The following is a 27,102-nucleotide window of genomic DNA, read 5'->3' as shown; positions in this document are numbered from 1 at the left end:
TGGCCCAACAGGTCCGCACTGACCTGCCGAAGCGCAACCCACCAATACCCCTACATTTACCCCTTCATCTAATACTACGGGCAATTTAGCATGGCCAATTCATCTGACCTGCACGTCTTTGCGACTATGGGAGGAAACCAGAGCACCTGGAGGAAACCCACGCAGACACGGGGAGAATGTGCAAACTCCTGAGGCAGGAATTGAACCTGGGTCTCGGGCGCTGTGAGGCAGCAGTGCTAACCACTGTGCCACCATGCCGTCCATGGTGATAAGGTTCACCATGGTAGACTCGCTCATAAAGTCAGGAAGTATGGGATACAAGGAGACTTGGCTATCTGGATTCAGAATTGGTTGGCGGACAGAAGGTAGAGAATGGTTGTAGATGGAAAGTATTCTGCCTTGAGGTCAGTGTTGAGTGGGGTCTCGCAGGGCTCTTTTTCTTGGGCGTCTGCTCTTGGTAGTTTTTATAAATGACTTGGATGAGGAGATTGAGGGATGGGTTAGTAAGTTTGCAGATGACACAAAGGTTGGAAGTGTCATTGATAGTATCAAGGGCTATTGCAGGCTGCAGCGCGACATAGACAGGATGTAGAGCTGTGCTAAGAAATGGCAGATGGAGTTCAACCTGGAAAAGTAGGAAGTGATGCATTTTGGAAGGTCGAACATGAATGCTGAATATAGGAATAAAGACAGGATTCTTGGCAGTGTGGATCTGGGTGTGCAAGTACATAAATCCCTGAAAGTTGCCACCCAAGTGGATAGGATTGTTAAGTAAGTACATGGTGTTTTGGCTTTCATTAACAGGGGGATTGAGTTTAAGAGCTGCAAGGTTATGCTACAGTTCTATAATCCCTGTTGAGACCACACTTGGAGTATTGTTTCCAATTCTGTTCGCCCTACTATAGGAAAGATAGAGGCTTTGGAGAGGGTGCAATGAAGGTTTACCAGGATGCTGCCTGGACTGGAGGGCTTGCCTTATAAAGAGGGGTTAAATAAGCTTGGACTTTCTCTGGAGAGAAGGAGCAAGAGAAGAGCCCTAATCGAGGTATACAAGATAATAAGAGGAATAGGTAGGGTCAATAGCCAGAGACTCTCTTCTCCCCCCCCCCCCACCCCCCCCCCCCCCCCCCCCCCCCCCCCCCCCCCCCGGGCAGGATTGATGTTTTAAGATATTAGAAGAAAAGTATGGAGGGGACTTCAGAGTAAGGTTCTTTACGCAGAGAGTTGTGAATGCATGGAATGCATTGCCAGCAGTGGTGGTGGAAGCAGGGTCATTAGGGACATTTAAGCGGCTGCTGGACATGCACATGGATAGCAGTGAGTTGAGAGATGCGTAGGTTAAGTTATTATATTTTACATTAGGGTTAAACCTTGGCACAACATCATGGGCCAAAGGGCCTGTTCTGTGCTGTACTTTTCTATGTTCAAAGTTCTAAATTCTGACTGTTCTCGCTTGCTAATAGTCTGAGGTTAACAGTCTAAACATCGATTCCTCATTTAACAAAAATGGTCTTTGCCATTAACATACTTAAAAACTTCACATTTAAATCTCTGACCTTTTTAAGTAAAAGGTTGCCTTCGTTATTGAAAGGCAAATGTTCACGACTCGCCCAAGTGAAGAATGATTGATTGTTTTCTTCAGCACAGTCTCTTCATCCCTGGAATAAATAAAGGATAGCTGGGTAAGCTTAGAATCTTGGGTTAGTTTCTTTTGTTGCAACAAATTTGCAAGATTGATTTGTTGTGTGTTAGTATGTGATTCTTAAAATTTCCTGCACCAGCCACCCTTAAATTTACTGAAGACACTTGCACTTCTGCATTTAATTACATGCAGTTCTGTACTGTGAGCTTGTGCAGTTTAGATTGGCTATAAACTAGATTCATTTAATGTAGAGAGTTCCATTAATTTGGGTGAGAGAGGTCATGGTAATTTGTTTCTATCCCATCAATAAATATATGTACACCAACCCTTTTGTTAAGAGAATGGTATTCTTATTTGACTTGAATAGCCACAATACTCCTCTAGACCAACAGCAAAGTTGTGAAATATTTTTCGCAGAACTACAGTTCTCCAGTGAGTCAGTTCTCTGCAATTACAATTTTAAACCTGACTCCCACTGTGGGTGAAAAACTAGTTCTGCAAAAAATGTTTCACATTTTTGTTTTTGGCCTAGAGAAGCAATGTAACTGTTCAAATCAAACAAGAATATCATTCTCTTAACAAAGCAGCAATATACAAGTGCTTGTTGATGGTATAAAAACAATTTTACGACTTTCTCCCAACTGGTATAAAAATATATACAATTTAAACTCTAGATCCTGGCAAAAGGCGATCATCATAATCATGCTACTTAATCAGTTCATTACTTTTGTAAAACAAGCTCTTGAAAATTGCAAGTATGAATCATAGAATCCCTACAGTGTGGAAACAGGCCCTTTAGCCCAACAAGACCACACTGACTCAGAGTAACTGATTCAGACCCATTTCCCTATCCCATATTTACCCCTGACCAATGCATCTAACCTACACATCCCTGAACATTGGGCAATTTAGCATGGCCAATTCACCTAACCTGCACATCTTTGGATTGTGGGAAGAAACCAAGTACTGAGGAATCTCTCGTGCTCACGGGGAGAATGTGCAGACTCCGCACAGACAGTTGCCTGAGACTGAAATCGAACCCGGGTCCCTGACGCTATGTGGTAGTAGGGCTAACCACTGAGCCACCGTGCTGCCCCAATGTCTAATCTAGGTAGTTTCTAATAGGGCATTTGCTAGCCACTTTGCTAATCATGGGTGGAATCCTGTTGAGACTTTGGGGTCTTACCTGGCAGCTGGAGAGCTGGTATGAAACCTACTTTACCCCTTTTTGGGAAGGCCCACTGAACCACAAGCCATTTAGGCAATGGAGGGGTCAGTGGTGGACTTTCTGTTTAGAATCAAGGATCCAGGATTGAAGTCTCACCTAGTGAGAGCTGGCAGTCAATCGGAGGCCAGCAGCTCATGCACATCATCTCCACTGGGGAGGCTGTGGCATCTGTCAGATGGACAGACACCAGAGTCCCAAGATAACCCAGTGGCCTAAGTCATGAACAAGGGAGAGATGTTCATAGAGTGGGTGGGGGAGGTGGTGTGGGAGTTGGCAGCAAGGACTCCCCTTGACAAGGCACTACTTTCCTTTTAAATGCTTTCTTTTCTCCAGCCCCCCCCCCCCCCCCAAACAAACCAACTGATGGAGGTAATCCACTGGCCCCACTGTTTAGCAGTCATGCATGTTGCATGGCAATGAGCCTTCCTGTCACGGGGTTCATCCCAGCGGTGATAGAATAAGACCGTTTGCTCTTACAGGAGGTTTTACAATGAACCTTCCTACTTAATTCTGCTAAAGTGGAAAGACCTGATGTTCATGTTATCCTCATTTTTGCTTTACTCAAAACCACTTCTACCTCCCAGCTCACCACCAGAGAGAGTTGAAGAGTCTGCATTTTAGATAAAGATTTCTTGTACAAGTAAATGTCAGTTCTAAAAGTAAATTTGAACAAGTGTGATTGTGAAATAAAAGGTTTGGTCATGCTATGTCAGTGACTGCAAGTAGAAGCTGATCATTCCTATGATGGGACAGTCCATCTTCCGCAACTACATTGACACCACCCCCCACCTTTTCCTCCGCTACATCGATGACTGTATCGGCGCTGCCTCGTGCTCCCACGAGGAGGTGGAACAGTTCATCAACTTTACTAACACCTTCCATCCCGACCTCAAATTCACCTGGACTGTCTCAGACTACTCCCTCCCCTTCCTAGACCTTTCCATTTCTATCTCGGGCGACCGACTCAACACAGACATCTATTATAAACCGACTGACTCCCACAGCTACCTGGACTACACCTCCTCCCACCCTGCCCCCTGTAAAAACTCCATCCCATATTCCCAATTCCTTCGTCTCCGCCGCATCTGCTCCCAGGAGGACCAGTTCCAACACCGCACAGCCCAGATGGCCTTCTTCTTCAAGGACCGCAGATTCCCCCCAGACGTGATCGACGATGCCCTCCACCGCATCTCCTCCACTTCCCGCTCCTCCGCCCTTGAGCCCCGCTCCTCCAACCGCCACCAAGACAGAACCCCACTGGTTCTCACCTACCACCCCACCAACCTCCGTATACAACGTATCATCCGCCGTCATTTCCGCCACCTCCAAACGGACCCCACCACCAGGGATATATTTCCCTCCCCTCCCCTATCAGCGTTCCGCAAAGACCACTCCCTTCGTGACTCCCTCGTCAGGTCCACACACCCCCACCAACCCAACCTCCGCTCCCGGCACCTTCCCCTGCAACCGCAGGAAATGTAAAACTTGCGCCCACACCTCCTCCCTCACTTCCCTCCAAGGCCCCATGGGATCCTTCCATATCCGCCACAAGTTCACCTGTACCTCTACACACATCATCTATTGCATCCGCTGCACCCATTGTGGCCTCCTTTATATTGGGGAGACGGGCCGCTTACTTGGGGAACGCTTCAGAGAACACCTCTGGGACGCCCGGACCAACCAACCCAACCACCCCGTGGCTCAACACTTTAACTCTCCCTCCCACTCCACCAAGGACATGCAGGTCCTTGGACTCCTCCACCGGCAGAACATAACAACACGACGGCTGGAGGAGGAGTGCCTCATCTTCCGCCTGGGAACCCTCCAACCACAAGGAATGAACTCCGATTTCTCCAGTTTCCTCATTTCCCCTCCCCCCACCTTGTCTCAGTCTGTTCCCTCAACTCAGCACCGCCCTCCCAACCTGCAATCTTCTTCCTGACCTCTCCGCCCCCACCGCACTCCGGCCTATCACCCTCACCTTGACCTCCTTCCACCTATCACATCTCCATCGCCCCTCCCCCAAGTCCCTCCTCCCTACCTTTTATCTTAGCCTGCTTGGCACACTCTCCTCATTCCTGATGAAGGGCTTATGCCCAAAACGTCGAATTTCCTATTCCTTGGATGCTGCCTAACCTGCTGTGCTTTAACCAGCAACACATTTTCAGCTCATTCCTATGATGGTCTAATGAAAGTTCATTCATAGCTAGAAACCAAGGTCACATTGACAAGCCATAAAAACTGCTGTGCTTTCAATATACCATAGATGTGCTAAATGTTGTCCAAGCATTTTATTTGGCACTTCGAGAGTTCAAGGATTTCTACCTGACCTGGAGTAATGGGTATCAGACAACAGGTAGACATATTGCAGGAGGTATCAGAGAGTATCAGGAAAGCTTGCATCTAACTTCTTTAGAGGTCTGTTTTGACTTAGCTCTCCCATTTCTGCCCAATGTTTCTCATTTCTACTCACCCTGTAGTTCAGTGCTATTGCAGGCTGCTTGGTTATACAAACATCAAGAAACTTCTGATGTTTTATCACTATCCAAAGTACCCTGGATAACTAAGGAAATGGATGGGAAGGTAAGGAAGAAAAAGGTGTGTAATTCATATTGTGATAGGAATTGGCGATATGAATCAGGAATAGTATCGCAAATGCAGGAGAGCGGTGAAGGTTGAAGTAAGGAAGGTTAAGTAAGAGAAAAGGATAGCAAGATGTCCAACAACAAATGGTAAAATGTTCTTGAAATATATTAATAGAGTAAACAATAAATTAGTGAAGAATAGAGTGTGGTCCATAGGGAATGAGCAGGGTAAGCCACTTACTGAAACGAAGAATATGGCCGAGATACTAAATGAGTACTTTACTTCTAACTTGACCAAATTAGGAAATGGTGACAATGGCCCATTTGAAAATATGGTTGTTGAGCGTGTGATAGATAAAGAAGAGGTATTAAAAAGGCTCGCAGCACTCCAGGTTTAAAAAAAAAGGTCACCAGGCCTAGATGGGATGCATCCTAGACTGCTGAGAGAGTTATGGGAGCGACTTGCGGAGGTGTTGACAAATTTCAAATGCTTTCCTGGGGGAATTGGAGGATTGCACATGTGACACGTTTATTAATGAGTGGGCAAAGGATAACCCAGGAAACTACAGACCTGTTAGCTTGACATCAATAGTGGGGAGATCTGTTGGAGACCATGATACAGGATAAAATAAACATACACTTGGTCTAGAATAAATTTATTCTTTGACAACGTGGCTTTGTCAAGGGCAGGGCAGGTCATGTCTCTCAAATTTAAGTTCTTTGACAAGATACACAGGTAGTGGTTGAGGGTAGTGCTGTGGATGTTGTATGTTTGGATTTTCATAAAGCATTTGATATGTTACCACATGGTAGATTGATTAACAAATTAGAAATATTTGGGATTGATGGGTCCTAGGCAGTAACAATTTAAAAATTGGCTAAAAGATTTAGTGGGTAGGTGTTTTACAGACCAGAGACAAGTTGAAAGTGGTGTACATCAGGGATTGTGTTGCAATCCTTGCTTTTTCTGATTCTGTATAAACGATTTGGAGATGGAGCGTACGGATTCCATAGGAGTTGTCCAAAGAGAGCTGGATATATATTTGAAAGTGATGAATTTGGAAGGCTGTGGAGAAACTTGTCAATGCTTTACACTGGTGTGTGTGTGGCAGAATTATAGTCAGTTAATTCACACTATGAAACTGAATTTGGATAAGTGGAATGTGACCTTGAAAGAGGAAAGTATACACTCCCAAGTTATTCAAACAAAAACTCCTACGGTGTGATTTTTTTTCAGTGTCTTTATTTGGAGGTCCTTAAATGTGATAAATTTCTGTTTGTTAGCTGCAACTGATCAAAAATCAAACCTGTTCTTGATCTCTGGTGCCTGCATATATTTTGAGGCTTTCATTCCTACGATATTTACATACTATGATGAGCATGTGAAGTTACAATATGAACATACATTGTGACAAATAGGTAGAGGTTATGTTACTGCTGTTCAGGAGTATGGCTGGACTCCAAAAATATCTATCTCCTTCCATTCTGGACACTGCATCTCAGGTGGGATATGTTAATCTGTGGTTGGGGATTACAGTATAGATTTGCCAGTGTTATACTGGGCTAAAATGGTTAAAATATTAAAGCATCTCTGGTAAGATTCCCTTCAATATAATTGATATATGGATATGATCTAATTGAGAGGTTTAAGATGATCCATATGGTTGAAATGATAAAGAATCTCGTTTGCCTGAAAAGAGGTCAGAGCCTTAAAATTAGAATAAAGCTGTTCAACAGCAATGCCACAAGCATTTCTTAACACAAAGGCAATGGAAATCGGGGACTCTATTCCCAAACATGGTTGACGCCAATCACTTGAAATGTCAAAGCTGAAATTGATAGGTTTTTATTAGGCAAGGGTATTGAGCATTTCAAAACCAGTGAGGATCTATGGAGTTAAGACACCGATCAGCTGTGGTCTAATTGAATTACAGAACAGAATTGCAGTGACTTAACTCCTGTTCCTTTTGAGGTCAACTAAATGCAGAATATTTTAACATGATTCTCCATACAGTTCCTAATTTCATTTGAAATGCTTCCCCACTATGAATAAAATGAATATCTGGAAGTTAATCACCAAGCACTGTGGTTATAGTCCATTTGGAGTCTGCATTTTCTCAATTTAGCTATTGTATCTTGCAAGCAATAAAGGTAACACAAAAATATCTATATTTAGTATAGCATTTTTAATTTAGAAATTTAAAGATGGAGAAAATAAATGTTTTCTATATTGCTGTTTTAAGAGCCAGAGAAATTGTCACAGCAGTGATGAAGGTTCTTTATGGAGTGGGGTGCAGAGATTTATGCACAATACAATGAAAAGAGGACTATTCAAACTAGTGCATCTTATGATATCCAAATGTACAGGTCATCTTAACAGTTATTAATGTCTCAGCCCTTTTAAAAGCTATGGTAATTATTGGATATTTAGTTTTGTTTACTTTGTATTTAAATGTGGGAATGTAATTGTTTCTTTTCCAGCTGTGGTGGTTGTAGTTGATGAAGGCATTCCCAATACACAGTCAAAACCAGAGGAAAATGAGTCAGCATTGCCAATAAATGAGGAAAGTGATGTTGAAATAATGCAAGATAATGGTGTGTGTACACTGAATGAACCACTTGCAATTTTGCTTCCTGTGAGCACTCAGCATTTTCAGGTGAACATTTATAGTCAGACTATTTTTTCTGTATTTTGTTTTAACATTATGGCACATTATTATTATTATTATTATTATTATTATTGTCATTCGTTAGTTTGCCTTACGAAGGAGAAAGTTGTCTCAAAATAAACTGTAGGAATTGTTGGTGACTGTAAATGTATCTTGCCCTTCATATTAAGGCATGAATTGTCACAGTTTTGCATCTCTAATCATTTCTTGTTTCAGTATGTCATATATTTTGAGTGTTGACATAATTGTGTGATTTCAATGGAAAATGTGATTGCAATATCTGACATAACCTAGACTCTGAATTGATTCAAATTAGAAGGTATTTCAGTTATTTATTTTATACTGTGCACTTTACCCAGGAGCCATTGCGTTGTCTCCTCCAAATCGACTAATCTGTCTTGTTTTGGCATTGCTTCAGTTTGAATTTTTTATGCCAAGTCGCACTCCAATTAGAAGCTGGAGATGCTACAATATCAACAACTGTGCATGAATCTCTTCCTAGCTGTAGGCATTTGTCTGTACTAATTAGTTAGTGGACAGATTTTAGTTCTACCCTTGAATTTCTCTTGATGTTGGCCAGTGATTAATTTTACTGTTTTCTGGATACTTGCAACTCTAGCAAAGTCTCATTCTATTTAAATGTCACCTTATCATTAAATGATGTTGATGGGCATTTGGTGTGAATCACTGCAATCTTCTGATTGTGCTTTCATCCAGATGAATAGCAACAAACTCCCAGTGACTTCACCTCAAAAGTATGCTTGAAACAAAGGTTTACTGACTGCTTCAAAGCTCAAACCAAGTGATATATGTCATATTTTGCATTTTACTACATTCCTTGAGGTTTACAGGACTTGTCTGATCTATTTTCCTACTTTCTCAATATTTCTCCACTGGATTCAAAATAATTTCAATGCAATATTAAAATGAAACTTTTTGTAATGGGACTTTGGGAATCAATACATGTAAAATTGAGGAGAACAAAACTCTCATGTGGTACCGCCTTTTTAGGATGTGACACATACCTTTTTGAAGAAAATATTTTTTCACTGAGAAGGAAGCAAATGATAGTTAATTTAAATGCTTACCTTTGGCCGTTCTCTTATTTTAATTGTAATTCATTTATATGAATGTTAAACTAACTGTGTTGTGAATTCTTTTTTTGTATTTGTTCTGATATACATGAAAGGTGTTTGAATGTATGTGCTTAAATAGAAGAAATGTGAAATATTTTCTGATTCAAACCTCCTGCCTTCTGATTGCAGGATGTTGATGGTGAATTTGAAGTGCTGCCCTCAAGCAAGGAACCTTGGACTGAAAATTCTACAGATCCAGTACAGCATGAATCAGCTGTAATTATCGAAGGGTATAACTCCGAGCTTGCAGAGCAGCCGTATAGCACTGTAAAAACTGAGAGTCATGCTGACAATGAAGTTGTTGAGATTGAAGACCACTATGATAATCCAGAAAACTTAACCTTAATGTTGGAAAATAATAATGGGGATGAACCTGTTGAACTGTTGACATCCACTCAGGAAAATCAACAGCCTCCTTCAGTTGAAAATGAAAAGGCAATTACATTTGAATCCACAGAAACTAAACTCGGTGAACACATTAAAGATACGCCAGAAGTTAATGTATTTGAAAGTGAAGAACAGTCGTATATAAAACGCAACTCTTTGGTTCTTCAAGAACCATTGGAAGATCAACGTAACTTGGCTGAAGCATTGCCCTATGTGACTGAACCAATTAAAGTGGCTAAACCAGAGAATTCCATAGAAGTTCTTAAAGTGGATCAGTCAAAGGTAGAACTGTCTGAACTGATTTTGCCTGTTCAGGTAGATGCGCCAGTAATAACTGAGAGGAGTGAGTCGTGTAAAAGCAAGACAATAAAGAAAACACAAGCAGGTGAGACTGGCAAAGTTATCCAGACTAAGCAAATGGCAACACCTAAAAATTCCTTGAAAGGAAAAGATAATAAGATGACCGAAGGCAGTGTTGCAGATAGTGAGGAGCTTGTGTTTGTGGAAATACAGGAAGTTAAACCCAAAGTTGAAATAACTGCAACACCAAGGAGGAGTACAAGGAGAACTACTACTGGTGTAGTTGAGATCCTGAAAAGTAACTTTGCTGACCCAAAGGATGTGCCAACTGATCAAAAGTCTGACACTGTCCATCCTACCTCAAGATCATCCAGGGAAATTAACAGTCATAAAACAAATGTCATAGAAAGTAGTCTGCTTGTCACCAAAACACCGCGCTCACATCTCACTGAAACTGTGCCAGTTTTGAGATCCACAAGAAGTAGTGTTGCTATTAAAGCCGATGCAGAACCCATCTTGCATGACCCTTTAAAAACACCGCTACGTCAGCAAACTGATGCTCCTAATACTCGTCCTTCTATGAGAAAGAAAAGTAGGAAACTTTCTGAAGTTCATGCCATACAAAATGACCCACTTTCAACATTGGAGATTAATGAACAAGTGCCTGTGCCACCAACACCCAGCAGACTTACAAGAAGTAGGGCCAAAGATGCCCATTTTATGGCACTAGAAAACATTGCTGAACTGACTTCAAATGTTGAGATAACCCTGCCTGCTAATTCACAGACAAAGAGGAGGGAGACCGCTACAAGCAAAGAAACAAAGTTTGTTGTTAAAGATGATATTGGGGATGACAGGCAAGAGGAGCAGCTTACAGTAACTTTTACCCACAAACCAACTAGAAGGAGACCTGGTAAAAGCTCGGATTCACGGACAATAATTTTAGCAGAAGAAGATTCTTACACTTTCTCTCCTCCTCTTACAAGATCATCAACAAAGTCTAAAGGTAATTTTGGCTAAGGCTTTTAACCACGTTTGTTCACATGTATTTTAAATTATTTCTTAATGTGTGCACTAAGCTATTTGGATCAGGCTATTTTGTTTTAGTTGACTAAGTAGACAGTATAGCCCAAAATTGAAATGAAAGCTGTAATTCTACTTCTTTCACAAATCTGGAATGTTTTATTGTTGGCCTGAAACGTTAAAGTGTAACGTTTGTTATGCCTTTTATTTCTGCTGTAAAGCATTCTCCATTTCAAAAACAAATAGCTAAACCCAGCTGGATGAGGGTGGTGGATAGAACTGCTGGAAGTAAAACAGTAATTCTTACTATTTCAATATGTAGTGTTTGAGTAAATGCTAAATGCATCACTGCTGGGTTTTTTGAAAAGTAAATTTGCAATAATTATGTTTTCTCTCTTTTTTATACCAATTTTTAACCCTTTTGAAGGCATTTACTGTCAACTTGGTAATAGTTCTCTTATCTGTGACCATGCTCACTTGAATAAAATACACAAGTGGCTGTACTTTGTGCATGAGCACAGATGATAAGCAAAACTGGAAAATAAAACTTTCTTATTATTCACTGCACTTCCATTTGTTCTTCCACATGAGTGAGCACCTGTTAACCAGGTTAAAACCAATGAGATCTGTTACCTATTCACCCCTATTTCCCATTACTGATTTCTACTTCACACTCCAGCTGCTGAGAGCAAAGTTTGTGGAATTTTAGCAAGGGTGGTTTTGGTCACGGTATCATTGGATTCTATTGTACTGTCATCTAAGAGTGGATCACTAGTATCAGACCTGAGACTATCTCTGTGAACCTAGCACAGTAAAACTGCTTTCGCATATATCTCTGCACTTGGGAAAGATTAGGGCAGCAGAGAAAGGGAACAGCACCATCTGCAAGCTTTACTGCCTCAAACCCTGGAACTCCCTGTGAGCACTGTGTTCATATACCCCAAGGACTGCAGAATTCAGGGCGGCAGCTTCAGGGCAGTTAGGGATAAGCACTAAAAGCTGTACTGTCCAGTAAAGCTCTCAGCCCATGAAATGATTGAGCATTAACAAAAATAAAGTGTACACTATCAACTTGATGCAGAATGTCACTTTTATAACTTTTTGCTACAGAAAATAATCTAGAGTACTTTTTACATTTTATGCTGCTTACTCTGCTTGGCATTCAAGTAGTTTCGCAGATTGGCACCCTATTTTTAGATGTGCCTGCTGCTGTGCCTAACACATTGTCCTGCACTCTTCATTGAGCCAGGGTTCATCCCTAACTAAGTGGTAATGTTAGAGTAGGATATATGCCAGTTTGTGAGGTTATAGATTGTGGTTGAACAAAATTCTGCAGCATCTGATCACCCATAATGTCTCCTGGAATTCCCTGTCTAGTTCTTTTCAAAATTTATCGATTCAGTACAGTGGTCATGCCACAATATAATGAATGTTTTCCTCTGCTGAAGGCAGGACCATGTGGTGAACACTGCTACCAATACTGTCATGGACAGCTGCATCTCCTACAGGCCGATTGCTGAAGACAAAGGTTGATTCTTCTGGTTCTAGGTCCGTGGCCCACATAAATGGCTTGATCATTTATCATCTGAATCTTGCATTACGTTTGAATAACTGCATCAGGCTATTTTTTTTTCCCTCAGCAGAATTCGGTTTTAATCACTTCAGTTTCTCTTGTATAAGTTTAAGTTCCAAAGAACTGGAATTATTCTTGTCATTCATCACTAATTTCCTGGATACATTTTTTGAGTCAGTTGAATTATACTTTGATTTAGTTAATTCCAGCCATTGATCCTTTCCAATGACCACTATGAATGTCACATGTAATTACAGTGTTTGCCTCTGTTCATATTGTACAATTGTTAGTTTTAAGAATTTCTATACCAATTGAAGCAAATGGTGTGAAATCATAGTGGAGTATCTTAATTATTACAATGACATTTATATTTCAAAGTGCCCAGCTGACTCTTGTTTGTAGCATTGGATTTCTGGGTTTTGTATTCCCGTTGTTTGTGTGTTTATAGGAGTATTCTTTGTGTGCATACGTAAGATGAGGCTTGTAATAGCCATCACTCTCGTCATGAACCATTGTATCGAGTGTAGCACATGTTCAAAATGGAATGAAATCATTTATTCCCAAAAGTGTGCCTTGGTGTCATCTTTAGGATATCACTTCAGTAAGTCAATCGATAAGTTCCTCATAGTAGACTGGTTACCAAGATTAGGTCACATAGAATACAGGGAGAACTAGCCATTTGGATACACAGCTGGTGTGAAGACAGGTAGTGGAGGGTTGCTTTTCAGAATGAAGACCTGTGACCAGTGGTGTGCCACAAGGATCGCTGCTGAGTCCACTGATTTTCATCACTTACATAAATGATTTGGAGATGTGAACAATGAAGAAGGTTACCTCAGAGTACAACAGGATCTTAATCAGAGAGGTCGAGGAGTGGCAGATAGAGTTTAATCAAGATATATGCAAGGTGCTGCATATTAGAAAGGCAAATCAGGGCATGACCGGTGAAGAAGGTATATGGTATGCTTGCCTTTAGTGGTCAGTGCATTGAGTATAGGATTTGGCAGGTCATGTTACAGCAATACAGAATGGGATATTGGTTAGACTACTTTTGGAGAGTTGCATGCAATTCTGGTCTCCCTCTTATAGGAAAGATGTTGTGAAACTTGAAACGGTTCAGAAAAGATTTACAAGGATGTTGCCAGGGTTGGAGATTTGAGCTATAGGGAGAGGCTGAATAGACTATTTTCCCTGGGGTGTTGGAGGTGAAAGGTGACCTTAAGGCTCATAAAATCATGAGGAGCATGGTTGTGTAATTTAGACAAGGCCTTTCCCCTTAGATGGGGAAGGGCGTACATTTTTAAAGGGGAAAGTTATAAAAACCGGAGGGGCAACTTTTTCATACAGACAGTGGTGTTTGTACAGAATGAGTTACCAGAAGAAGTGGTAGAGGGCTGGTACAGTGACAACATTGAAAAGGCATCTGGATGGGTATATGAATAGTAAGGGTTCAGAGGGATATGGACCAAATGATGACAAATTGAACTAGATTTATTCAGGATATCTGGTCTGCATGGACGAGTTGGATCAAAGGGTTTGTTTCTGTGCTGTACATCTGTGACACTATGATTCACTATGTATCATTGCTGTCACCAACAATCCTGTTGATACTGACCTGAGATTTTCAAATTGGTACTCAGGTTTCATTAGATACTCATGCAAACAGGATCTGTGTCGACTGCTCTTTACAATGACATGGGTTCTTAAACACTCTTAACACCCTGAAGTTATTCATAGTGTTAACAAATAAACCAAGACAAGGTGGAATTTCAGGATAGTTTGGTCAAGACAGCAGGTTTCAGGGGCACACTTAAATCTGAATTACAGAGATGTAGAGAGAGAATTTAGAGCCTTCAAACTGATGGCATGGCTTCTAATGTTGGAGTTATTAAAACTGGGAATACATAACGCCAGCAATAGAGGAAAGCAGTTATCTTGTGAAGTTTGGGGTGGAATTGGAGGTTAGGGACGTTGTAGGTTTGAAATTTTTAATTTAAAATGCTGGGTCCAGTGGCCTGTGAAAGTCAGTGAAGACTATGCTGGAAGGTGTTCATTGTTTGTTACAGGACCGGTTGCAAATTGAAGTTTAAAGAAAGTATTTAATAATGAATAAGCAAAGCACTCTTTCTTGGACATTAAGGAACACAGGGTTGTTTTAGAAGTATTTTGCCTATATTGATAAAAGTGAATGGTGTACCATGAGTGGAATATATGGAAGAAATAATGGCTGTACATTTAAGAATTGAAAAAACTAACTTTTAATTTAATCAGACTTAACAATTGACAGCAGATCAAAGGGGATTCGTTGTGAAACAATAGCAGAGATATTGACTGTATTTACTTTCTCTTTGAAACTGACATTGTCCTAAAGAACTGGCAGGTAACCTTAACATCAGGAATGAGGACAAGTGTACAAATGACCTTTTGATCCACCTGCTCCCTATCAGAATCTAATTATATTCCAAAATGTTGTACTCTCCTACTAACTTTCAAATCAGTGACATCAAACTTTCACTACTTAACCCCTCGCTTTTGAAAATTCAGTTCCTTCTTTGTCTTCTATGATTCAATTGGAAGTTAATACTTCAATATTTTCTTTGTAACGATGGCAGCCATTTGTCTAGTATTTTAGTGAATACTTGTACAGTGTTGATTATATTTTTTCAGAGTTTTGTACATTCTTTCTGAAATAGAGTATCCAGCAACTGATGCATGATCAGTGTTAAACAACAGATTTAAAAATCATTAGATTTTTACAGTACATAAGGGGACCATTCGCCTCATCATGTCTGTATTACCTCCCAAAAGAGCTACCTCGCCATACCTATTCTCCAGCCCTTTCCCCGTAACACACTCTCATTTCAAAGCTTGTGAGAAGATTTGTAGCTCGGGTGCTCGTTGTTGTGGTTCTGTTCGCCGAGTTGGGAATTTGTGTTGCATTCGTCCCCTGTCTAGGTGACATCCTCAGTGCTTGGGAACCTCCTGTGAAGCGCTTCTGTGATCTTTCCTCCAGCATTTGTAGTGGTTTGAATCTGTCACTTCTGGTTGCCAGTTCCAGGTGTCCGTTGCAGTGGTCGGTATATTGGGTCCAAATCAATGTACTTATTGATTGAATCTGTGGATGAGTGCCAAGACTCTAGGAATTTCCTGGCTGTTCTCTGTTTGGCTTGTCCTATAATAGTAGTGTTATCCCAGTCGAACTCATGTTGCTTGTCAACTGCGTGTGTGGCTACTAAGGATAGCTGGTCGTGTCGTTTCGTGGCTAGTTGGTGTACGTGGATGCGGATCGTTAGCTGTCTTCCTGTTTGTCCTATACAGAGTTTTGTGCAGTCCTTGCATGGGATTTTGTACACTACATTGGTTTTGCTCATGCTGGGTGTCGGGTCCTTTGTCCTGGTGAGTTGTTGTCTGAGAGTGGCTGTTGGTTTGTGTGCTGTTATGAGTCCTGTCACCATAGGACAGAACAGGACCCCCTGCAAAAAAAAACACTAAAAGAAAATATGGCCAAACTAACACAACAGAGAGGACACCACAACACGCACCTGGGTTAGAAACCTCTCCCACAGACAGCTCACAGACACTGAAAGAACAATACTGGCCAAGGGACTCAACTATAACCACAGGGATGCCAAGACAGCAGACTTCCTAGCAGCACTAGAATGCACATTCAGGAACAATGGACTGACAGAAGCGACACAACAACAGTGAGACAAACTATTGTACCTCTGATAACAAGGAAAAGACAAACACGTAACCTCAACACCAAGGAGAGGAAAGCACTAAAATCACTCAGAACATAATCATACTACCAGCAGACAAAGGCAGAATGACGGTCATCCTGGACAAAGCAGACTACATCCAAAAAGCACAACAACTACTTGCAGATACCAACACCTACCTAAAGAGGGAGTTTGACCCCACCCCACAGTTCACCAATAGAATAAACAACACACTGAGGAACCTACAAAAAAACAGACAGATAACCAGGTTTGACCTACAGAGAATGAAACCTGAAAGCAACAACAACCCCAGATTCTATGGACTACCTAAAGTGCACAAACCAGACATCTCACTCAGACCCATAGTATCACTACCAGGGATACCATCACACAAACTGGCTAAAGAACTACAGCAGAAACTGAAACATCTGATCAGCGGATCCAAATACATTATACAATCAATACAGGAATTCTTGGACATCATCAGAAATACACGCATAGACAAGGAAGAAACCATGGTCTCATTCGATGTAACGCACTGTTCACCTCTATCGACAAAACCCTAGCCAGAGAAACAATAGCCAACCTGCTGGACATATAGAACAGACAACAGGACGTTGAACCTATCCACTAAGATGGCATACTTAAAGTACTGGACCTGTGCCTCATAACACACTTCACATTCAACAACCAAATATATGAACAAATCAACGGCACCCCCATGGGCTCACCCATCTCTGGACTCATAGCAGAAGCTGTAATGCAAAGGTTAGAAGAAACAGTCTTACCACAAATTCAACCCAAACTCTGGGTCAGATATGTGGATGACACCTTTGTAATAATTAAAAACACAGAAATAGAGAACACACACCGGATCATCAATGTCGCACTCACAGGAATCCGATTCACTCGAGATGGAAAAAAAAAAGGGACAACCAACTCCCATTTCTAGACGTGATGGTACAGAGAACACCGAACGGAGAATTCACCACAAAGATATACAGGAAAGCCACACACACCAAGTCCTGAACTACGAAAGCAACCATCCCAACACACACAAAAAAGAAGTTGCATCAAGACACTGTTCAAAAGGGCCACAACACACTGCACCAGAACTGCAAAAAGAGGAAGAAGAACACCTATACAATGTATTCGTCAAAAATGGATACCCCCTGCAATTTCATCAACAGTTGCCTAAGGGAAAGACAACAGAATGAGAACATGCCACAACCCAAAGGATTAGCCACGTTACCATACATCAAGAGCATTTCCAAACTGACAGCCAGACTACTGTGACCACTAGGACTCAGCACACAAACCAACAGCCACTCTCAGACAACAACTCACCAGGACAAAGGACCCGATACCCAGCATGAGCAAAACCAACGTAGTGTACAAAATCCCATGCAAGGACTGCACAAAACTCTGTATAGGACAAACAGGAAGACAGCTAACGATCCGCATCCATGAACACCAACTAGCCATGAAACGACACGACCAGCTATCCTTAGTAGCCACCTACGCAGATGACAAGCAGATGACTGGGACAACACTACTATTATATCAAGCCAAACAGAGAACAGCCAGGGAATTCCTAGGGTCTTGGCACTCATCCACAGATTTAATCAATAAGCCCATCGACCTGACCCAATATACCAGCCACTGCAACGGACAGTTGGAACTGACAACTGGAAGCGACAGATTCAAACCACTACAAATGCCATAGGAAAGATCACAAGCACTTCACAGGAGGCTCCCAAGCACTGAGGATGTCACCTAGATCGGGGACGAAACGTCTGCAATACAAATTCCCAGCTCGGCGAACAGAACCACAACAACACTCTCATTTAATTAATTTCAAATATATATTGAGCTCTCTTTTGAGAACTATGGAACCTGCCTTCATCACACTCTCAAGTAGTGTATTCCAAATATAGCAGCACTGAGTAAAGAAGCTCCTCTTCATCTCGCACTTAGCTCTCTGACAGTCTTGAAATTGTGACCCCTAAGTACTGCCATACCATCTAGTGGAAGCAGAATATCCTTTTTTCCTCTGTCAAAATTGTCCATAATTTTGAACACCTCAATATAGTCCCCTCTTTTAATCTTTCTCTGGTCCAAGGAGAATCCATCTAATTTCTCTAATCTTTCCATCTATCTAAATTCCCTCTTTCCTGGTATCATTCTAGTAAATCTCCTTTGTGCTCTCTCCAGGACTTCAACATCCTTCGTTAAGTTGCCCAGAACTGAATGCAGTACTCCAAATGTGGCCTGACCAACAATTTGTAAATGTGTAACATCACTTCCTTGCCTTTATGCTCTCTGCCTCCTTTTAAAGTCCCAAGGATGCTATAAGTTTCCTGAACTATTTCAACTTGCCTAGCCACCTTTAGAGAATTGTGCACTTGAACCCTGATGTTAGCTGCTCTTGTGCTGCCTTCAAATTCGTACCATTTGAGCCTGTGTTTTCTGTGCTGCTTTTACCTTGCCTTTCTCTGCAATGAAATTCATCTGCTCATTTGGCCAACTTGACAATGTCCCTCTGTCCCTCTGGAATTGCTCAGCATCGCTCTTATAATTCACTATTCTCCCTAGCTTAATATCAGCTGCAAATTTAGAGATTTCGTCCTCAACACCCTTCTGCAAATTTTTTAAGTAAACCAGAAAAAGCCAAGGACCAAGTGCTGATCCCTGAGGAACACCACTTTCAACTTGTCTCCAGTCTGAGAAATGCCAATCTATCATCCACCTGCTCCCCATCAGACTCTAATTATATTCCACTGTTTCCTATCTATTAACCGACTACTAATCCATTCTACCTAGAATCCATCATTCCAAAACATTTCTAATTTGCTTACCAACCTGCCATATGGCACTGTTATCAGATTCTTTCTGAAAGTCCACATCTGTCAACGGCCACAGCACTGTCTTCAGCCACTACCTGTGTCACCTTGTCAAAGATCTCAGATAAATCTGAGAGGCATAACCTGCCCTTGACAAAGCCATGTTGATTGTTTGGTCTTAGCTTATTATGGTCTGCATCAATATTCTCACTATTGATGTCAGTCTAACAGGTCTGTCGTTCCTGGGTTATCCTTTGCCCCTTTATTAAACAACAGTGTCATGTTTCCAATCCTCTAGTCCCTGGGGACTAATCCTGTGTTCAGAGGCCTGGAAATTTCTGTTGACTGCTCTGCAATTTTCTCCCTTGCCTCTCTCAGCTATCTGGGATGCTTCTCACCTGGGCCTGGTGTCTTCTGTCACCCTTTTCAGCATCTCTTCTTTATCTATCACTATATGGTCATTTGCTTTCAACTAGGCCATTGTCACTATCTTCCAGTTTGTTAATGTCAGAAACAAAACATTCATTAATTACCTCGACCATATTTTGTGATTATTCCTACTCTCTTTATCTGTTACCTCATGTATCATGTGTTTCAATATTTGTTACTAATGTATTGACATGTCAAGCTATTGATTCAGCTCCTCATCTATCACCTTAAACATTCATATGCAGCAGTGTGAATGTACTATAGACACATTGGCCACAAGGCGTATGCTACAACTAGCTATGGGTTCTTTGGCAGAAGCTTCCAAATCTGCAACCTCTACCATCTAGAAACTTGAGCACAGTAGGCACAAGTGAACACAGCAGCAGCATGTATTTATGTACCATTTTTATAATAAAAAGGCCCTGCTTTACTTCACAGGAGTGTCATATAACAAAACTTAAAACACTGTAACACGGTGATACTGGGACAGATGACCAAAGACTTGATTATTTTGGTTCTCTTCCAAATTACACAACATCTTGATTTGGAAATAGATTACCAGAAGGTCAGTGTAAGACCATATGAAATAAGAGTAGGCCATTCAGCCTCTGAAGCCTGCTCTGTTATTCATAGGACCATGCCTGATCCGACATTCTTCATGTCCACTTTCCTGCATTTTCCCTGTAAAACTTGATTTTCTATCGATCATGAATTGATCTCAATCTTAAATAGACAAAAAGGACTCTGCTCCCCAGCTCTCTGTGGCAAGGAGTTCTGAAGACTCTTAATCCTCTGAGAAGAAATTCCTCCTCCATGCAGTCTCAAATTAGTGCCATTTCACTCTTGAGACTTTGCACTTGGTCCCAACACAATCATTACAGGACATCCTTTTAGCGATTACCTTGTCACGCCCCATAAGATATACTTCTGAGATAACCTCTTGTTCTTCTAAACTCCAGTGAATAGAATCCTAACATGCTCGTAAGGCAATCCCTCCATACTAGAGTTATCTTGGTGTTTAAATTTTGAACGGACAGGTTAACACTAATCAAGGCATTGCCATGAGAAATAAGCCAAAGAATGGTTATCATCTGTTCATTGATTTGAAGCAGGCGCAATGTGTATGTATAATATAGTTTCTAGTCCACAAGTGTGCCACACTCTGAGCCTTATTGATAATCCTAAATTAGTTGACAGCGTAAGTCTTCTCATTAGGCATCGTTCCATGATTGGACAGAATTTAATAATGTTGGACACTGTTGTGAGATTTGGAAGCATTGCCTAGTTGGGTATGGTCAGTACCACCTTGTGAGCAGCTTAGGGGATATGCCTCTACTAGTCAACTCACTTTGCAATCAATCGATACTTTCTTCTCATATCGTAAGAGTATTTTCCTTTTACGTTTTGGCATTTCTTGTGAATTGCCCTGACAGGTGCACAAAACACTTCAGCAAAATGTGTATTTTATTTTCAACATTCATCAACAGATGATATTAGAGCTTTGGGGAAAAATGGATTCTAGATTCACTTCACAATTATGCAAATAAAAACGTAACACAGGATTTGACAGGGTGAATACAGAAAGAATGTTAACTGTGATTATTGGGTGGGTCTCAAACACAATCTCAAAATAAGGGCAAAAACATTTTTGGGGTTAAATGGATATCTTCACGAAGAAGATAGTGAACCTTTGGAATTCACTATCCAAGTGAGCTGTGAAAGGTCTGTCAGTGAGTATATTTGAAACAGAACAATAGATTACTAGATACTAATAACATCAAGGAATATGGAGACAGAAAATTGGGAAAATGGTGTTAAGATCCGTCGTGATCTAGATTGATGGAGCAGGCTAAAGGGGCCTTCTCCTGCCTCCAGGTTTGTATTTAAAATAGCAAGCCAAATTTATCCAAGACCCGTTGCAAAAACAGAACTTTAATCAGTGTTTGAGTAGATTGCTGACGTCTTCGATTTACTACTATTGGGTGTGTGATTTTTCTATGGCACATTAAAGTTTTTGTATCTGTTGATTGCTTTGAATCTTTTATGTTTGGAATTTCACTTCCTTGAATATAATGAACTTGTCATTTTTTTCATTGACCATTCATTAACAGTTTTCGTTTCCAATTTTATTGTTAATAGTTCAGAAAACAGTGTTACAGGATTCTTCTGTGCAGCCACCACCAGAATTTGCTTTTTCTACTCCTCTAACAAGATCCAGAAGGAGGACCAGCAAAGCAGTCTCTCAGATGGTAAAAGAGCAGGTAAACAAATCATCTTTTAGGATCTAGTACAAAGACTGTTTATCTGAAAACTATTATTATACAGGATATGTAAAAATAGGAATATTTCTGTTAAATTATTGGGGCTAATGGGTTAAATTTAAATTGAGTCTAAATTGTAGATGAGGTTTTAGGGGTTGGAGGGAGGTTGCACAGTCAATAAATGACTTTGTGGGTTAAATGGCTTTTACTTTCTCCCTCATTCCTGGTTTATGCTCTGACCTCTGTACAACAATTTAAGCTTTAGATATTAAATAACCTCATTTGTCTTTTATTTATAAACTGTCTTGGTTGGTATCCTAACCATGTTTAGTACTAATAATCGAGAAGGTAATTGGCTGTGTGATAATAATTGTGCATTTTGGTAAGCAATGTATAATTTTGTTGTGAATTTACATTTGTGTGAACCTCAGCAGTTGGCTGTTTTCGACGATAATGTCCCTAAAGTAAGGGTGGCTAAAACACAGCAAGAGGAGAAAAGTAAAAAGCACGAGGAAGAGGAGGAAGAGAAGATGAATACAAGAAGCAGAACTACAAGACTCCGAGTAAGAGGGACTCCAAGGTAACATCTAATTCTTCAAAAATAAACATTGCAAAGTAGCATAAAATGATGCTTTTAATTTACAATTCTGCATTACTGAGGAAGAAGATTGACCTTGATTTTTGTTGATGTGTTGAAAACATGAATGACTTAATGTGCAATCTGTGTGTTTTAACACCATGATTGTTTCTGTTTGGCAGGAAAGCTAAGAAGGCTTCAGGGATGGCTCCACAAGTGGAACTTGAATTTCTTTCTCCTTTAGCAAGTCCTTTGGAGACACGATCCAGCAAAAGAGGAGGGAATGATGATGCTGAATCTGTAGAACACAAAATGACACTTCGTTGTAAGAGGAAAAAACTGATCCCTGTGTTCCGAAAGCCTGTCACACGCAGAAAAGTAAACCGACACAAATAGTGAAAAGTTTTACTGTTTTCGATTTAATACTTGGATGCAGTTTATATATAAGAGTTATACAGTATACAGAACTGAGCAAATTTCTGAAGTTCATCCAATTTTCGGAAAATAATTTATATAAATTATTTTAACATTTCATGAACAAATGGTCTGTAAGGGGAACTGTAGCTCCGTATGGAGTATGTAACTGCTATTTTTGTTTTTAGGCGAATGTTTCTCATCTTAATTTTGTAATGAATCTTACATTTTATTAACGTATATAAAATGATTAAATGTAAATATTTTTGACATTTTAGGGAAGTTATAAATAAAATGTATACTTGGCAGTTTGATATGTTTTTGCATTTTTGTGATGGAACATTTTGCCAATTGGGTAAATGGTACCATATATGCAGTTGTGCATCTCTAAAAAAAAAATTGTTTTTAACAATCATTTTAGAGATATGATAAGATTGTCAGTAATCTGAGGCACAGTTCAAAGTGGTGCTTGGCTACCTTGAGCTATCTTATCTCTCAGCTTTCATGAAAAGAGAATAAGTTATAATTGATGTATAGTTCATTTATCCCATATCTCTACTAATAGCATGAAGTTAGTAACTCCTCTTCATCAGGAAATAGCTTTGGTGTAATAAGCCATTTTCTCATTCCATGGATGTTGTCATTTCAAACCTTTACTCACATCTAATGCAGGCACAGAGTTTCCAGTGGATGAATATTGGAAACGATGCATGTCTATGATTTGGAAAGGGAGAAGAAGCTGACAATTTTATCTGCAATTATTTTTAAAATGTAGGAAATGTTTTGTATTGAAGATATTATTTTTTCCTCTTTCCTATTTTTGTTTTCTCTCCTTTACAAGATAGCCAAACATGCATTTTGAAGTCTAGCCCGGGTATCACACTGAACCTTGTAACATACTAATTTTATGTCACGTGATGCTGCATCACGTTATTTACTTTTGTCACAATGCTTGTATCATGTTTTTGGTTTTCATCAAGATATGCTTGGCGTGCTGCTATAAATCATACAACAAAACTGAGAGAGCTCAGCAAATACTGGTAAGTCAGGCAGATTTTAAAAAAATAAAAAGATTGCCGAAATTTCTTTACAATGGAGTTGTTCTATTCTTTATTTATTGTCATGAGTTTGATCTCCTATTTAATAGTTTGCATTTGTCTTAAACTGATCTTTTCCTTTTCAAATTTCCCCCCCTTATTCTTTCCCTTTTTGTTTATTCATTCATTGGATATGAGCATTGCTAGCCAGGTCAACGTTTATTGCCCAACTCTAATTACCCAGAAGACAGTTAAGTGTCAACTGCTTTGCTGTGGATCTAGAGTTTTATATGTAGACAAGACCAGGTTAGCATGGCAGTTTCTTTCCCTAACGGACATTAGTGAACCAGATTTTGTTTTTCTCTCTAAACAGTTTACAATGGTTTCGTAATCACCATTAGAATCTTAATTCCAGACTTTCACATTCCACCATCTGTCATGGTGAGTTTCTAACATGTGTTCCCAGAGCATTACTCGGGTCTCTCGATCAGTAGTCTGGTGATAATGCCACTGAGTCATCACCTCTCTCAAATTTTCCAAATTGTAATTTCACATCTATAACTTCAAATACCTGTTGCTTATAATAAGCAGTTATGCAACTAGAATAGATTATTTAACTACAAACAGCAACTATTCCAGTATAGTAATATCCCATAGACCCATCTTTGGCAAGGGCAAATTCAGTAAAATTAATTCTCACATGCAATTTTGCAGTTCAGGAGGAAAGAACATAAAGAGAAAACTCAGTGAGAATTCAAGCATTTTGCTGTAACAGGGAAAGATGTATAGCAGCTTCCAAACCCCAACAGCTACTGAAAGTTAAACTTGAACCCACTTCTTCATGCTGTTTCTATTGTTTCATCTTTTTAAAATTCCAAGGCCTCTCAATTTGTTTATTGGCTTGGAACAGGCTGCTCATCACCACTGACACAGCCTCTTCATTTTAATAAAAAGCAGAATAAACTAAATTTCTTAAAGCCACAGTTTTGTCTTAGCTTTCTTCTCCCCCCACCCCCAAAAAATAAATCAACATACAAAGATGGCTTTATTTTTAAAAACCTTTATTCTTCTGCTATCAATCCATTTCAATCTGTTTCTTCTGTCCCTGAAAGCCTCTGTCCTCACAGAGTCATGACACTGCGTCTACAATGTTGTTCTCAACTTGCCATCTGTATAATTTTCAAATTGAATGACTGCAATCTAAACAGTCTGGAATTTTTTGCTTGATTTTTTTTTTTCCCCCCCAAAAAACTATAAGGGGTTGTCTCAGATACATTGCTGGTAACCTAAGTGTTGCACACCAACACCAAATTCAAGGTCTCTTTCTCAATTGTGGAATATTTCTGTTGATTTATTTTTCCAGAAAATTGATAAGTCTTTCTATTCTCTTGTCAGCTTGCAGGTGTACTTCACCAACACGCATCACTCACATTGAAAGCCGTCTTGAATGTCTTTGTGTAGTTAGGTGTTGCTAACACAGGAGCAGTGGTCAATCAATGCAGCTTTTCGGTTCTCAAATTCCTCTGACACACTTCTGTCCAATAAAATTTTCAACATCAGGTCAGTCAATGCAGCAACTACACTGCTAAAACTTGGCACGAAATTTTGATTAAGACCTCTCAGTAGTGGTTATAGTACTTCCCTCTTCATCGATGGTATGGAAAATTTACAAATAACTTTTTTGTAATTTATTAGCAAATTTTTTTTAACATTACAAACTTATTGATTGTATTTTTCAATATGTTTATAACTAATATCAGTATAATAAAAAGAAAAATCCCCACAAATTACAATACAACGAATATCCTGCCAGGCCCTTCCATCCAGCAAGCGCTAGAGGGCACTAACCGAAAGGGTGCTTGTGAAACGTAGCAACAGCCTCTCTGTGTCGGGCTTATAGGGCTAAGTGAGAGGCGTAGTCATCTTCTGGATGAAATCTCTAACCTGAAAAAAAAACGGAAAAGATCTCTGCTGGGCAACCTGTATTTGCGGCTCAGTTGCTCTAAAGACATCATAACCTCCCCTCAAATGAGAAACTCCTCTCCCTGCCTATAGTTTGAACCCTGAGTCTGCCATCCTTGGTCGGAATGCTGGCATGCCAACTATAGGCGTAAGTGGCAAAGTCTTGGATATCAACCTTCACTCTGATGCATCACTCTCCATGCTTTGACTGTACTAATGACAATGGGGTTCTAGCAGTGGTCCATAACTGTCCTCATCCATGAACAACAGGTTAATAAGAGGGCACTTTGCTTGGGGGACCTCAGTATCCAGCCATATTGAGCTTGGATCGTTACCTACCCAATCGCAGACAAAAGACAGCAGGGAACTCAATTGATACCTCCTGATGTATGGGAAATCAACTCCCCCTCCTTGAGGCAATTGCAATTTAGTCAGTTTGATCATGGGCTGCCCACAATGCCAGACAAAAGAGCCAAACCATCCCATAAGCTTTCGCAGCCTTGACCTGGTAAACGTTTGAGGGAGCATACGCATGGGATAAAGCAAACTAGGAAGAACATTCATCTTAGTGAGAGATATTCGGCCCACCCATGAAATTGGAAGAGCCTCCCATCTATGGAGATTTCGCCTAATATTGTCGAGCAAGTGAGCGAAGTTAGTCCAAAATAACAGATCAAACGTGGGGGTAATAAAAATGCCTAAGTATCGGAACCCTGCCCATGACCACTTAAAAGGGAACTTAGGGCCACCTTCAACTTCTGACACATCCTTAAGGTTCCCCAAAGGCATAGCCTCCAATTTTGCAAAGTTGATCTTATATCCCCAAATAGCCCCAAATGAATTGATACATTGTATCAAATGGGGTATGGAAGTCATCAGGTTCAATTAAAAACAGAAGGACATCATCCGTATACAGTGTAATCTTGTGTGTCCTTGATCCCACTTCTGGAGCGGTTATGTGGATGTTCTGACGAATGGCCTGTGCCAGCGGCTCTATCACCAATGTAAACAGCGGTGAGAGGGGGCAGCCTTGCCATTTACCCCTACCAATCCTAAAATTCCTAGACTTCACCCCGTTGGTGATGTCTACGACCAGGGGGTGGCGATATAAAACCTCAACCTTTTGTGAGCTCCCTCTTATAGAGTCATAGAGATCTACAGCACGGCATCAGACCCTTCGCTCCAACCTGTCCATGCCAACCAGATATCCCAACCCTATCTAGTCCTACCTGCCAACACCTGGCCCATATCCCTTCCAACCCTTCCTATTCATTTACCCATCCAGATGCCTTTTAAATGTTGCAATTGTACCAGCCT

General features: G+C 40.5%; 1 protein-coding gene across 6 annotated transcripts in view; it reads left to right on the top strand.

The window, feature by feature from the left end:
• ahctf1 (AT hook containing transcription factor 1) overlaps window positions 1–23,879 on the top strand; it is a 101,987-nt gene extending 78,108 nt beyond the window's left edge. For 5 of the 6 annotated variants that reach the window (XM_060831291.1, XM_060831292.1, XM_060831288.1 and 2 more), the window contains 5 exons: window positions 7,937–8,112; window positions 9,390–10,953; window positions 21,674–21,795; window positions 22,227–22,375; window positions 22,555–23,879. In XM_060831291.1, the coding sequence (XP_060687274.1) occupies window positions 7,937–8,112; window positions 9,390–10,953; window positions 21,674–21,795; window positions 22,227–22,375; window positions 22,555–22,768 (2,225 nt within the window). In that variant the 3' untranslated portion in view covers window positions 22,769–23,879. The remainder of the gene's footprint in view (window positions 1–7,936; window positions 8,113–9,389; window positions 10,954–21,673; window positions 21,796–22,226; window positions 22,376–22,554) is intronic. The other variant, XM_060831293.1, reaches the window with a different exon arrangement.
• The last annotated feature ends 3,223 nt before the right edge of the window (window positions 23,880–27,102 follow it).

The sequence above is a fragment of the Hemiscyllium ocellatum genome, chromosome 10, assembly GCF_020745735.1.
Source record: "Hemiscyllium ocellatum isolate sHemOce1 chromosome 10, sHemOce1.pat.X.cur, whole genome shotgun sequence".
NCBI lineage: Eukaryota > Metazoa > Chordata > Chondrichthyes > Orectolobiformes > Hemiscylliidae > Hemiscyllium > Hemiscyllium ocellatum.
This window is presented reverse-complemented; position numbering and strand designations above follow the sequence as displayed.